Source organism: Prinia subflava, chromosome 8 (assembly GCF_021018805.1).
Source record: "Prinia subflava isolate CZ2003 ecotype Zambia chromosome 8, Cam_Psub_1.2, whole genome shotgun sequence".
Lineage (NCBI taxonomy): Eukaryota > Metazoa > Chordata > Aves > Passeriformes > Cisticolidae > Prinia > Prinia subflava.
Window position 1 is genome coordinate 18,418,253 of NC_086254.1, and position 13,183 is coordinate 18,431,435.

At 63.4% G+C, this 13,183-nt stretch overlaps 2 protein-coding genes across 2 annotated transcripts; both read left to right on the forward strand.

The window, feature by feature from the left end:
• The first annotated feature begins 1,433 nt into the window (after window positions 1-1,433).
• On the forward strand, window positions 1,434-6,716 carry PSMD3 (proteasome 26S subunit, non-ATPase 3). Its single transcript, XM_063403776.1, has 12 exons — window positions 1,434-1,620; window positions 2,494-2,684; window positions 3,440-3,577; window positions 3,750-3,886; window positions 3,963-4,153; window positions 4,334-4,437; window positions 5,049-5,163; window positions 5,373-5,492; window positions 5,567-5,670; window positions 5,872-6,027; window positions 6,118-6,168; window positions 6,264-6,716. The coding sequence occupies exons 1-12, from the start codon at window positions 1,449-1,451 to the stop codon at window positions 6,339-6,341; spliced, it is 1,557 nt and encodes a 518-aa protein (XP_063259846.1). The 5' UTR covers window positions 1,434-1,448; the 3' UTR covers window positions 6,342-6,716.
• A 2,306-nt stretch (window positions 6,717-9,022) lies between these two features.
• CSF3 (colony stimulating factor 3) lies at window positions 9,023-11,000 on the forward strand. The gene is made up of 6 exons (XM_063404841.1): window positions 9,023-9,038; window positions 9,359-9,418; window positions 9,469-9,638; window positions 9,973-10,080; window positions 10,185-10,331; window positions 10,830-11,000. The coding sequence occupies exons 1-6, from the start codon at window positions 9,023-9,025 to the stop codon at window positions 10,998-11,000; spliced, it is 672 nt and encodes a 223-aa protein (XP_063260911.1).
• The last annotated feature ends 2,183 nt before the right edge of the window (window positions 11,001-13,183 follow it).

The window sequence follows — 13,183 nt, forward strand, 5'->3', positions numbered from 1 at the left end:
CTGACAAGCTTGGGATGTTCGTCAGGAAAAATACAGGCACTTAGCCCTGGGGGAAAGTCGGAGGGTCCCTCAGGCCGTGGGGCCTTGGGAGGGTCCCTGGAGGCCAGGGGTGCCTGCAGCAAGGGGAAGCACTGCTCACCTGTGCAGTGAGGGCTCTGGGAGGACCTCCAGATCCAGGGCCAGGCTCTGCCTTGCAACAGCTGCAAGGGTAGCCCAGCCCAAATCTGGAACCGCCATGGGACCCTTTGGCCTCAGTCTCAGAGCAGATCCCTCACAGAACCGCCAGCTTCAACCTGGCCCCTCGTGGGACCCCTGCTCCCAGCCCACATCCCGCCTCCTCACCAGACCACTCACGGGATCCTCGGTCCCAGCCCGACCCCACACGGACCACAAGGGACCCTTCACGGATCTCCGGTCCCAGTGCAGCCCCTCAGGGGTCTCCGACACGGGATCGCCGACCTGGCCCCAGCCCGGTCCCTCACGGGACCTTTCACGGGATCCCCCGTCACAGCCAAGCCCTTCACGGAACCCTTCAGGGGATCCCCGTCACAGCCAAGCCCCTCACGGGACACAGGGCATTCCTGACCTGGCCCCAGCGCGGCCCCTCACGGGACCCTTCAGGGGATCCCCGGCACAGCCAAGCCGTTCACGGGACATAGGGCGGCATTCCCGACCCGGCCCAGGCGCGGCCCCTCATGGGACCCTTCACGGGATCCCTGATCCCAGCCCAGCCCCTCACGGGACATAGGGCGGCATTCCTGACCTGGCCCCAGCGCGGCCCTTCACGGGGCCCTTCAGAGGGATCCCCCGTCACAGCCAAGCCCCTCACGGGACACAGGGCATTCCCGACCTGGTCACAGCGCGGCCCCTCATGGGATCCCTCACAGAATCCTCGGCGCCTCATGGGACCCTTCGGGGACCCCCGGCACAGCCAAGCCCCTCACGGGACATACGGCATTCCCGACCTGGTCACAGGGCGGCCCCTCATGGGATCCCTCACAGAATCCTCGGCGACTCATGGGACCCTTCGGGGATCCCCCGTCACAGCCAAGCCCCTCACGGGACCTCGCGCTGCGCCTCAGCGAAGACTCGCTCTCGCGCGCGCCCCCCAAAGGCGGGAACAGCTCAGCGCCCGGCGGAAACTCCCGAAGGAGATCCCCGAGGGAGTGAAGCGAAAGAAGCCGATCAATGCCGAAAGACTCCGAGAGGGCTCGGCCAAAACGCCCGAGATTGTGGCGAAAATCTACGAGCGAAGACGGAAATACCCGAGAGCGTCTCGGAGAGCGGGCGCGACGGAATTCTCCGAGCGCCACCCGAGATAGCCGAAAGCGCGGCGGAACAACCCGAGCAACCGCGGAAACGGCCGAGCGAAAGGCGGAAGGAGACGATCGTGAGTCGCTCGGCGCTCGGCTGGTCGCGCCTGGCGGCCCGTTGTGCAGTGTCACGCCATGAAGCAGGACGGCGCGTCCCGCCGCCGCGGCGACAAGGCCAAGGCACCCCCGGAGGGACCCCCGCCCGCCCCCCCCGACGTTGAGATGCACGAGGAGGCGGCGCCGGTGGCCCCCGAGGCGGCCGGAGAGCGGCAGCCGCAGCGGGAGCTGGACGCGATCACGCTGGAGGGTGAGGGGGGGGTGTTGTTGTAATGGGGGTGTCTGTGGCGATGGGGGGGGAACTGGGGGGTCTTGGGGGTAGAAGGGACCTGGCACAGATCAGGGGAACCCCTGAGAGGGGGAATGCTGGAGGAAAGGGGCTGGGGGGCGGTATAGGAAGCCCTGAGGGGGTTGGGGAGGGGGTCAGGGTGGGAATACCTGAGAGGGGGTGGGAAAGGGGCTGGAAAGGTGTTGGAGGAGGGGAATGGCGGGATCAGTGTGGGGGGACAGTTGGAAAAGAGGGAAAGAGAAATGAGAGGTGAGCTTAGGGTGGGGGAACACTTTGGGGAAGGGGAGTTGGGGGGCAGCATGTGAGAAAGGGGGGGTGTTTGGGGGGTGTCACTGGGGAAAGGGATTTCGGGGGCACAGAGAGGGAAAGGGAGAGGGGAGGTGTGTTGTCTGTGAAGGAGACACTGGAGAAAGGTATTTGGGGCGGTGTGTGAGGGAAAGGAAGGCAGAGGTTGGTTTTGGGGGCAGTCGCTAAAGAAGGGGAGATGGAGTTGTGTTTTGGGGGATCACTGTGGAAGGGAATTGGGGCAGCTCTCAGAGGTGAGGGTGTGTTTTGGGGACAGGCTGTGAGGGCCAGGGGGGGCTGCAGACCCCACAGGGGTGCAGAGGGAGGCTGGGGCCCTTCGGGAGGAGGCAGAAAACTCTGCAAGGGCCTCACCAGCCCGGTGCTCCAAGCAGAGACAGCCCTGAGGGCAGGTCAGGCCACAGGGGACACCGAGGCCATGGCCAGAGGGACCTCAGAACAGCACAGGGGCAGGAGGGGGCAGCCCTGGCTTTGCTCCGGGATGCTCCAGGCGGAGGATTTGGGGTGAGGGGTGTCCATGTGCCCCCGCAGACATCAAGGAGCACGTGAAGCAGCTGGAGAAGGCGGTGTCGGGGAAGGAGCCGCGCTACGTCCTGCGGGCGCTGCGGGCTCTGCCCTCCACCTCCCGCCGCCTCAACCCCAACGTGCTGCACAAGGCCATCCACGGCTTCTTCACCTCCAACTGCGCCGTCAGGGACTTCCTGCTGGGATTCCTGGAGGAGGTAGGGACAGGAGTGGGGAGGAGACGCCTGCTCTCGCCTCTGCCCTGCCCTGGGGACACCCCCAGCAGAGCTGCCCCAGCTCAGGGGTCTCAGCACTGGAGGGGTGTGGAGCTGTAGGAGTGAATCCAGAGGATAATCAAAGGGATGGAGCAGCTCAGCTGTGAGGAGAGACAGGGAGAATTGGGATTGTTCAGCCTGAAGAGGAGAAGGTTTAGGGATGATCTAAGTGTGGGCTCCCAGTATCTGAAGAAGCAACAGGAAAGATGGAGAGGGATTATTTACAAGTGCCTGGAGTGACAGGACAAGGGGGAATGGCTTGCCACTGACAAGAGGGCAGGATTAGATGAGATATTGGCCAGAAATTCTTCCATGTGAGGACAGCTAAGCACTGGAATGGATTTCCCAGGAAAGTTGTGGCTGCCCCATCCCTGGAAGTGTCTGTGGCTGGATTGGATGGGGCTTGGATCAACCTGGTTTAGTGGAAGGTGTCCCTACCCATGGCAGGGGGTGGGACTGGATGAACATGAAGGCCCCTCCAATCCAAAAAACTCTTGATTTTTATGATTCTTTCCCTCTCCAAGGAGCCTCTGAGTAGGGCAGTGGGGTTTGGTGACACTGGGGATGAGCAGCCCATCTGCTCAGACATACGTGTGAGCAAGGACAGGTTCTTGCAGTCCACAACTGGCTCCTGTCACGCCTGGAGCAGAGCTGTCTCCACACAGGGACAGGCATCCAGAATTTCTCTCTCCCCTCAGTCCATGGACACAGAAGCTGAGCTGCAGTTCCGCCCACGGACAGGGAAAGCAGCCTCAGCCCCTCTCCTGCCAGAGGTGGAGGCCTACCTGCAGCTGCTACTCGTCATCTACCTGATGAACAGCAAGAGGTACCCCGAGGTGAGCCCCCTGAGCTGCCCCTGCAGTGCTCCTGCTCCCTGGGCATCCCCTGCCTCTGCCCCACGTCCCAGCAGTGTTCGGTTGCTCCCCCAGGCTCAGCCCCACAGCCCAGGTGGTCTCTGCCCCTCCTGGGATCAATCCCCCTGCTCTGACCTCCCTTTCCCTCCTGCAGGCTCAGAAGGTGTCCGATGACCTGATGCAGAAGATCAGCTCCCAGAACCGCCGGGCCCTGGACCTGGTGGTGGCCAAGTGTTACTATTACCACTCCCGCATCTACGAGTTCCTGAACAAACTCGACGTGGTCCGGAGGTGGGATGGCTCCTGTCCCTCAGCTCCATCCCGCTGTTTTCCTCCCCCTTCCCTGACTCCCTGTCCCACCCCGCAGCTTCCTGCACGCCCGGCTCCGCACGGCCACGCTGCGCCACGACGCCGACGGCCAGGCCACGCTCCTGAACCTGCTCCTGAGGAATTACCTCCACTACAACCTCTACGACCAGGCCGAGAAGCTCGTCTCCAAATCCGTGTTCCCCGAGCAGGCCAACAACAACGAGTGGGCTCGGTACCTGTACTACACAGGTGAGAGCGGGGCTCGGCGCCCGCCCCGGCTCCTGCACCCCGCTCCGACAGCTCCGGTTCCTCAGAGAACCCCTTTGAGCAGCTGGAGGTGGGGCTTCCAGGCAGGATTTGGAGCCCCATCCGTGTAGGTCAGGTTGGATTCACTGCGTGGCTTTCCCCACCCGCCCCGTGTGGGCGCAGGGCGGATCAAGGCCATCCAGCTGGAGTACTCGGAGGCGCGGCGCACCATGACCAACGCCCTGCGCAAGGCCCCGCAGCACACGGCCGTGGGCTTCAAGCAGACGGTGAGCGGGGAGGGGGCACGGCCCCCTGGGCTGGGTCTGAGACCCCTCAGGGTTGGGGTCTCACAGGGCTTGGATGTGGGACCTTCTGGGATGTCAGGCCCCGTGGAGTTTGGTCTGGGACTTCCCAGGTTTGGGAGCTTCCAGGCTTGAGACCTTCAGGGATGTCAAGTCCTGTTGAGTTTAGTTTGGGACCTCCCAGGTTTGGGACATGCTGGGGACAGGTTTGGGACTCCCATGGAGTCAGGTCCCCTGGAATTTAGGACTCCCCAGGGTTGGGCTCCACGGGGACGGTTCTGGGACCTCCCAGGCCTGGCACCTTCCAGGATGAGATCTGGGACCCTCCCAGGGTTTGGCCCTGCAGGAACAGGTGTGGGATCTCAAAGGACACATTTGAGACCTCCCTGCAGGGATGACAGGTGCAAGACCTCCTAGGTTTGGAACTTCCCAGGGACAAATCTGGGACCTTCCAGGCCCCACAGGGAAAGGAACAGGTTTGGGATCTCCTGGGTTTTGTGCCACACAGGGATGGGTGCAAGACCTCTCGGAGTGCACAGGGCCAGGGATGGTTTCAGGCCCTGTGGGGGCTCACTCAGGGTCTCTGTCTGGCCCAGGTGCACAAGCTGCTCATCGTGGTGGAGCTGCTCCTCGGGGAGATCCCAGACAGGCTCCAGTTCCGGCAGCCCTCGCTCAAGCGCTCGCTCATGCCCTACTTCCTGCTGACCCAGGGTATGGCTGCCCACCCCTGCCTGTCTCTGTCCTTCCTGCAGTGTCAGAGATTCATGGAATATCCTGAGTGGGAAGGGTCCCAGTGGGAATTCTCACCCCTTGATGGGACTTGGATGCCACTTGGGAAGGAGGAGAAGGAGGAAGTCAGCCAGCCTGACTTGCTTTCCCCAGCCTTTCTCCTTCCCCCATTCCCACCTTCTTCCCTCCAGCTGTCAGGACGGGGAACCTGGCCAAGTTCAACCAAGTCCTTGACCAGTTTGGGGACAAGTTCCAGGCCGATGGCACCTACACCCTGATCATTCGGCTGAGGCACAACGTCATCAAGACAGGTAGGAGGGTGTTTGGGGACCCCGGCCAGGCTGGGCAGGCCTGGGGGCTGCATCCCATTCCCTCCCCCCTGCAGGTGTCCGCATGATCAGCCTCTCCTACTCCCGCATCTCCCTGGCCGACATCGCCCAGAAGCTGCAGCTGGACAGCCCCGAGGACGCCGAGTTCATCGTTGCCAAGGTACCAGCACAGGGACTCCCACACGGCCCTGTGGGGCCCCGGGGTGCCCACAGCTCCCCGCCCTGCCCCGTTCCCCCTCACCCCCTCCCCGCAGCACCGTTGGGTTTGGGTTGAGGCTCCTCCAGGGAAAACTGGGGACACTCAGGGCGCTCTGTGAGCCCTCGGGGACACCCCGTGCCCTCCCCGTGCCCGGGCTCGCAGGCCATCCGGGACGGCGTGATCGAGGCCAGCATCAACCACGAGAAGGGCTACGTGCAGTCCAAGGAGATGATCGACATCTACTCCACGCGGGAGCCCCAGCTGGCCTTCCACCAGCGCATCTCCTTCTGCCTTGACATCCACAACATGTCCGTGAAGGTGAGCACAGCGTGTCCCCAGCTCCCTGTGGGGACAGCAGGACACTGCTCGGGGCTGGCTCAGCTCTGAGCTCCTCCTCCTCTTCTCCAGGCCATGAGGTTCCCACCCAAATCTTACAACAAGGACTTGGAATCTGCAGAGGTGAGGTCTCACCGGGGTCTCTGCAGCTGCTGTGGCCACGGGACGGACGTGGCTCCTGTCCCCACCTGCCACCAACCTCGGCCTTTGCTTTCCAGGAGCGCCGGGAGCGTGAGCAGCAGGACCTGGAGTTTGCCAAGGAGATGGCAGAGGACGATGATGATGGTTTTCCATGACCCTGGGCCCTGGCTGTACTTTTTTATTTGTCCCTTGGACAGATGGTGGCTGAGCAGGGCCCTCCGTCCTCCCCCAGACCCCCTTTTATAAATCCCTGCATGTCTGTACTGTGGGAGGGGACACGGGGGGTTCCCTGGGCCCACACCCCCTGACCACCTGCACTTGTGGTGGGACCCCCTCCCCAATAAACATCCTTGAAAGGATCCCTGTGGTGACATCGGAGTCGATGCCGGGGGGGCTGCGAGGGGAGCGGGGCTGGAGGGAGCAGGAGTGGGGTCTCCACTGGTGCCCCCCCAGCTCCTACGACAACAACGGGGTCAAACTTTGTTAAACTTCAATTATGACTTTTAAAATAAAAGATGGAAAAAACGCCAGCCTGGGTGGCTCCTGCTTTGGGTTTGTTGGGATGGGGAGAGGGCAGGGGGCTGCTTTGGGGTCTCTGCTCTCTCCCTGGGGCTAGGCACCAGAGATGGAACTAGATCTGGGGGCCTGGAGCTTTGTCTCGGTGCTGGGAGTGGCCCCAGCAGCTCCAGGATGGTATCCCAGGAGGATTTCATTGGGAAAGGCACAGAGCCCCCCTTGTGCCCCACAGCACCAGCCCTGGGGGTGATGGTGACAGGGGACATGGTCCAGGTGGGTCCCATCAGCATCTGGGATGAGCTCCCTGAGCAAATCTGGGAATTCCCAGCCACGCCCTTGCCGGGAGGGCAGCCTGGGCTGCAGGTCAAGAGCGGGGCTGTCCCAGCCCCTTCCTGCTCTGGGGGACACCAAAGAAGGCAAGAGCCCGGCCAGGGGGGCTGGCTCTGGGGACACGGGGACATCCCAGGAGCACTGCTGTGTTGGCAGATGTCAGGAAGGGGCTGAGGGTGCCCGGGTTGTGCCCTGGGAAGAGGAAGAGTGACCACGAGGCAGAAACAACGGGGTGGGTGCCCAGGACAGTCCCTGGACTGAGCAGCTCTGGCCCCGTGGTGGTGGGGGGGTGTTGCTGGGCCAGCACCTTCCCCCCCCCCCCACCAACACCCACAGTTTCAGATTTGAAACCACATCCTTCCTTGGAAAGCTGACAGGGCCTTTGGGCGCTGATTCAATCTCCCCACGCCCCCATCACAATTCCTGAAAGCACCATCCTGCTGAGAGGGCAGATCCGCTCCGGGGTGATCCTGTGGGTGCTCAGACTGAGGGGACCATGCCGAGCCCCTCCATGGCCACCGGCTCTCCCTGGCTCCAGGGTGGGGACAGACACAGCTTGGGGGGGCTGTTTCTCCCAAAAATCCCATGAACAGCCTCTACTGCCAAGGTCCCTTCCCACATCCCGAGGGCAGAACGTTTAGTGCTGCCAGGTGTGAAGGGAGGTCACCAGAGGTTTCCCAGTTAACACCCGGCTGTGCCAGGAAGGCTCTGCTGGGTGCTCATGGACTGGCTGCAGTTCAAGGAGGTTTATTTCTCAGCTGGAGGCAGCAGCTTCCAGGACTTCCAGCTTCTGGGATTGGTGCTGTGGCTGTACCCTACACACTGTACCCCAAAAACTGTACCCCACAAACTACGCCATGGGGTGTGTGACCCATCCCCGTGGCCAACATCTGCAGTCTGCAGAGAATGGGGTCCCTGTCCCCATCCCTGTCCCCATCACTGTCCACGCAGCCTCCAGGAGGGCAGCGATGGGACCCAGACAGGGGTCAGGGGTGCAGAAAGAGCCTCCCCAGCCCGACGCTGCCCTGGGCTCACCCTGTGAGGGGAGCGGGCGCCTCCCGTGCCCCGGCCAGCCCGTGCCGGGCAGGAGCCGGCCAGCTGGCACCCGCCCAACACATCCTGGAAGGACTTGCGGGAACCGGCACGAGCCAAAATTCCCTCGTCAGAGCAACGGGGCCGGGAACAGCCAACCCTTGCCAAGGGCTGCCCTGGAAGCCTCTGTCCTGTAGGGGCAGAAGGGGGGCTGGGCCCTCGTAGGTGGAGGCAGCCCGGTGCGGCCGGTGCTTGGTGCTACGGGCAGAACCCGGCCCCACAGCGCCCAGCAGGGCAGGATCTGGCCCCGTGGTGCTGCCACAGCCCTGGGCAGGTTCCTGGGCCGGATGTCACTTTGGTCACCTCCAGCTGGTGCCACCACCATGAAGGTCACACCACCAACACCTGCCCTGATGCCAGGGTGAGGGTCTGGGGCAGCTGGCAGGGGGTGCTGCCCACGTGGGCTGGGCGTGGGGACAATCCCAGAGTGACAGCAGCAGCAAGAAGCCACCATCCCCTTGGCCGGTCACCTGCGAGTGACCCTGTGAGTGACCCTGCACATGACCCTGCAGTGCTGGGCACTGGCCCACCTGGCCAGTGCAGTGGGAGCCCTGCGAGCAGGTTAATGAGTCACCAGGGCACCACCTGCCCTGTCCCGGCACCCACCTCAGTGCCTGGGCTCCACCGGGCCACCGCAGCCACACCGAGGGGCACCGCTGCCCACCGGGAAAGCCCCACGCCGTGGCCGTGGTCGAGCACTCGGTTGGAGAGATTTGCATGCTGTGATTAAGGCAGTGAAGCAATCACGCTGTTGCCTCATCGGTGAGAATCCCCGAGGCCCGTGCGCTATAAATGCCCCCGGATCAATGAGCACAGGCAGGCAGGAGAGAGCGGAGCCGGGCCGGGCTGGGCAGGGCCGCACCGCACAGAGGAGGAGACACCGAGCCGGGCACTCGCCATGTGCTTCCTCACCCGTGAGTAGCCAGCACCCACTGCAGCACCCCCATCTCCCACTGCTCCCAAACCACCCCCAAAGCCACTTTGCCCATAGGACCCGCTGCCCCCACAGCCACAGCACCCACTGCACCCAGAGCACCCACTCCAACAGTGGTGACTCTAACAGCAACCACTGTCCCCACTGCACCCAGAGCACCCAGAGCACCCATAAACCCACCCTACCTGTAGCACCTGCCTCACCCACGCACCCAGAGCCCCCTGCTGCTGCCTTCAGCACTGGTCAGAGGCAGGGAACACTGGTCCCTCTCCCCTTTTGGGGTCTCTGCCCCTTCCCCAGGCCACGCTGCTGCCACCATCCCCAGGGTGGTCGTGGTTGCTGAGCCCATCCTGGCTGAGGGTCGGGGCTCCCTGGGGTGTCAGGTGGGCGCTGAGCCGCTGTCCCCGCAGGTGGGCTGGCGCTGCTGCTGGGGGTGCTGCTGTGGGCGCCGTGGCGGGCGCTGCATGGGGCACCGCTGACTGAGCTCTCAGGGGACCAGGACTTCCAGCTCTTCCTGCAGAGGAACCTCGAGTTCACCCGCAAGATCCGCGGGGATGTGGCTGCGCTGCAGCGCGTGCTGGTGAGTCCCACATGCTGCGGAGGGGGGATGGCAGCCGCTGTGAGGTCACAGATAAGGTGACCTTCCCCTCCCTGCCCTTATCGGCACCGCAGGGCCAGGAGCCAGCAGGGTCCCCTGCAGTGCCCAAGGCTCAGCCCCCGGGTGTTGGGGCACCCACAGGGACACGTGGTGACTTTCGTGGTACACACTTGCCAGGGCAGCACAGGGTCCACTCCATCCCCTCCCTCCTCCTGGCTGGGCTGCACAGGGTCCCATAGCCCAGGGATGGGATGCTAGGGGGTGCTGGGGGTGTCAGGATCCTCTGATGTCCTGACCCTGTCCCCTTTGTCCGCAGTGTGACACCTTAGAGCTGTGCAAGGAGGACGAGCTGCAGCTGGTGCTGCAGGACCTGGACATCGCACAGGCGCCGCTGGAGCAGTGTCACAAGCGCAGCTTCCAGGCAGTGAGTGCAGGCAGCCCCCCCTGCCCTGAGCTGCTCAGCTCTGTCACCCCAGAGCCCCCGTGAGGCCACGCCCGGCCCCACTGACCACGCCATGCCCCCCACAGGAGACCTGCTTCAGCCAGATCCGTGCCGGGCTCCGCGTCTACCACAGCTCCCTGGCCACCATCCAGGCCCTGCTGCCTGGGCACGCTGGGCTGGTGGAGACCCTGCAGCTGGACATGGCCAACCTGTCCTCCAACATCCAGCAGCAGGTGAGGGGGCAGAGGGGGGACTGTGTGGGGACAGGTGGGAAAAGCAGGGGCTGCATCCCAAAGGAGGGGTTGGCATGGCAGGGGCTGCATCCCAAAGGAGGGGTGGGCATGGCAGGGGCTGCATTCACAGGGGTGGGTGGGCAGGGTGGGTGCTGCACCCACAGGGATGGGTGGGCATGGTGGGTGCTGCATTCACAGGGGTGGGTGGGCAGGGTGGGTGCTGCACCCACAGGGATGGGTGGGCATGGGGTGCTGCATTCACAGGATGGGTGGGCATGGGGTGCTGCATTCACAGGATGGGTGGGCATGGGGTGCTGTATTCACAGGGGTGGGTGGGCAGGGTGGGTGCTGCATTCACAGGGATGGGTGGGCATGGCAGGGGCTGCACTCACAGGGATGGGTGGGCAGGGCAGGGGCTACACCCCCAGGAAGGGCACACTTGGGCAGGGGGGCATCTCCAGGCCTGGAGCTGATGCCTCTGCCTCTGCCTGGCTGCAGATGGAGGACCTGGGCCTGGCCACGGTGACGTACCCCACAGAGAACCAGGACCCCCTGCCCACCTTCTCCTCCCCCTTCCACCACCAAGTCGGCGGCTTCTTCATCCTGGCCAAATTCCAGCAGTTCCTGGAGACGGCGTACCGGGCGCTGCGGCACCTCGCCAGCCTCTGACCCCTGCTTGTGGATGTCCCAGCTAAGGGACATCCCGGGAGCACCCCATTTCCTGCTTATTTAATATTTATGGCTATTTAATATTTATCTGCCTGAGGATGCTCCCCCACCTGTGGCCCCGGGCAGGTGCCAGGGGATCCACGGTGGATCCGTGCACAGGTACCTGTGCAGCATCACCGTTGTTTAATATTTAAACACAAGCGTATCTCTGCTATGAGGTTCTGGAGCTGGGCTGAACCCCCACAGCTGCTGCCGGCACCACTTGTGCCTCAGTTTCCCTGCTGCTGCATCCCACAGGAAAACATCTTCATCCCTGGATGAGGATGCTCCAGAGCAGCATCTCCCTGTCCAGGCTGCAGCCTGCATCTGACGGGTGTTACTTCTAGTAATTAATATTTATTAGCCATTAGGGAGGGAGGGGAGGGAAGACAGAAGAACCATAGGGATGCAGCACCCTCACCAGGATGAGGCTTTTCCAGGGAGCCGTAGCACGCTGAGGGGCTGCATTTCTGCTCTGTCCCCCTTCCCTGCTAAACTTATTGCAGTTTAACTTATTTGTGCCCGTCCCTGGCCGGAAGGAGCCACTTGGACACATTCCCATCCTCCTGAGCCTGACGCAGCCCCGGTCCCGTGGCTGTGTGGGAGCTCTGGGCGTGGGGGGTTTTGTACTGTATTTATTGCTGCAGCTGGGTGAGCCCCAAGAAACACCCGCTTTTTTCTATGTGATAAAAATGGAAATAAACTCTATTTTTGCACTCTCTCTCTGTTCTGCTGTCTCCTGCTTGCGTGGGAAGGGAGGCAGAGTGGCCAGGGTGTGGGGACAAATACAGAGACACGAGGGATGAGAGAATGGGACTTCGGGGCGTGGCTGTGGCTGCCGGTGCCAGCTCAGAAAGATGAAATGCAGCCCCCCCAGTGCCCCCACCCCACGGCCTGAGCCTGCTGAGGTCAGGAGACACCGTGGGATGGCTGCTTCCTCCCACGCCTGGCAGCGCTGCTTGGGCAAGAGCCGATTCCTAGAAAGCTCCGGATGCCACCCGCGCTGGCAGCGCCCGCTGAGGGCACCAGCACCACGCCCAGAGCTGCTCTGTGGGCTCATCCTGGGGCTGGTGGCACTGGGGGGCCCCAGCCACCCTTCTGCTGCTGCTGTCACAGAGGGAATCTGCCCCACAACTGCCCAGGGATGTGCCTGGAGCCCTCCCAGTGCTGCCATGCTGGGAGGAGGCTTTCAGCAGTGAGGGAGGCAAAGTAGATGGACAAAGGGGGCACCCCCAATGTGGTTGAGCAATGTCAGGAGAGCCCTGGGCATCTCCCGTGCCCCAGAAAGCCCCTAGGGGCACCCCCAGCCTCTCCTCAATGGGTGTTTGCCCACCCTGGGCTGTCCCAGCTTCACCAGCCCCATTTCCTGCCACTGGGCCCACGCTCACATCCCATGACCACCAGCATCCCTCCCCACACTCATCCCAGTCCCACAGGGACAGAGCCCAGGCCTGGGGGGTGCCAGGGCTCCCAGTTCCTGCCTCCCCCCACAGGCTGGAGCCCCACGGTCACAAACTGCCAGGGGGAAGCCGTCGCCCACGGGCATTTGGCTGCACACACCCCACGGGCAGCAGCTCCCTCCTTCCTCCCCCACCTCACTGGTGCTTACAGAAAACTCCCTTCTCCTGCTCCAGCCCCTTCCTGTAAGGGGAAGCGCCGGTGCCAACACCAGGCATGGGGCTGCCTCGGCAAATATTGACAGAGGCGGGAAGGCCACGCCAGGCCCTGCTCTTTGCTCTGGGCTAACGGTAAAGAGCTGGCCCTGGGCGAGCAGAGGTGCCCTGGCGGCTCGGTGCCAGCTCAGGGTGGGACTCACTCCAGGGTCAGGCTTGGTGAGACCATCCCGGTCCGTGCCAGGGCTCTGTTACCAGCCCCACCCAGCCCCACAGCTGCTCCAGAATGGGAGCAGGGGATGGACCCCAGGGGCCAGGGGAAGGGGGAGGATGCTCTGTGTGGGAAGGCCAAGGACCAGCAACACCCACACCTACCCCAAGTGCATCGGGCAAAGCCTGGGAGCTGCCAGGAGCTGAGCTCATCCTGGGATCAGATGGGGTCAGCCCGGCTCTGTGTCACCTCTTCCCCGGCCAGCACTGACCCAACCCCTGCGGCCCCGCTCCAGGATCCCCCTGTGCCCCATCTCCCAT

Coding starts and splice junctions, on each gene's coding strand:
- PSMD3 (XM_063403776.1), top strand. CDS start 1,449: ATGAAGCAGGACGGCGCGTCCCGCCGCCGCGGCGACAAGGCCAAGGCA. Junction 3,887..3,962: donor AAACTCGACGTGGTCCGGAG/GTGGGATGGCTC, acceptor CCCACCCCGCAG/CTTCCTGCACGCCCGGCTCC. Junction 4,438..5,048: donor CCGTGGGCTTCAAGCAGACG/GTGAGCGGGGAG, acceptor TGTCTGGCCCAG/GTGCACAAGCTGCTCATCGT.
- CSF3 (XM_063404841.1), top strand. Junction 9,419..9,468: donor TGAGCCCATCCTGGCTGAGG/GTCGGGGCTCCC, acceptor CTGTCCCCGCAG/GTGGGCTGGCGCTGCTGCTG. Junction 10,332..10,829: donor CCTCCAACATCCAGCAGCAG/GTGAGGGGGCAG, acceptor GCCTGGCTGCAG/ATGGAGGACCTGGGCCTGGC.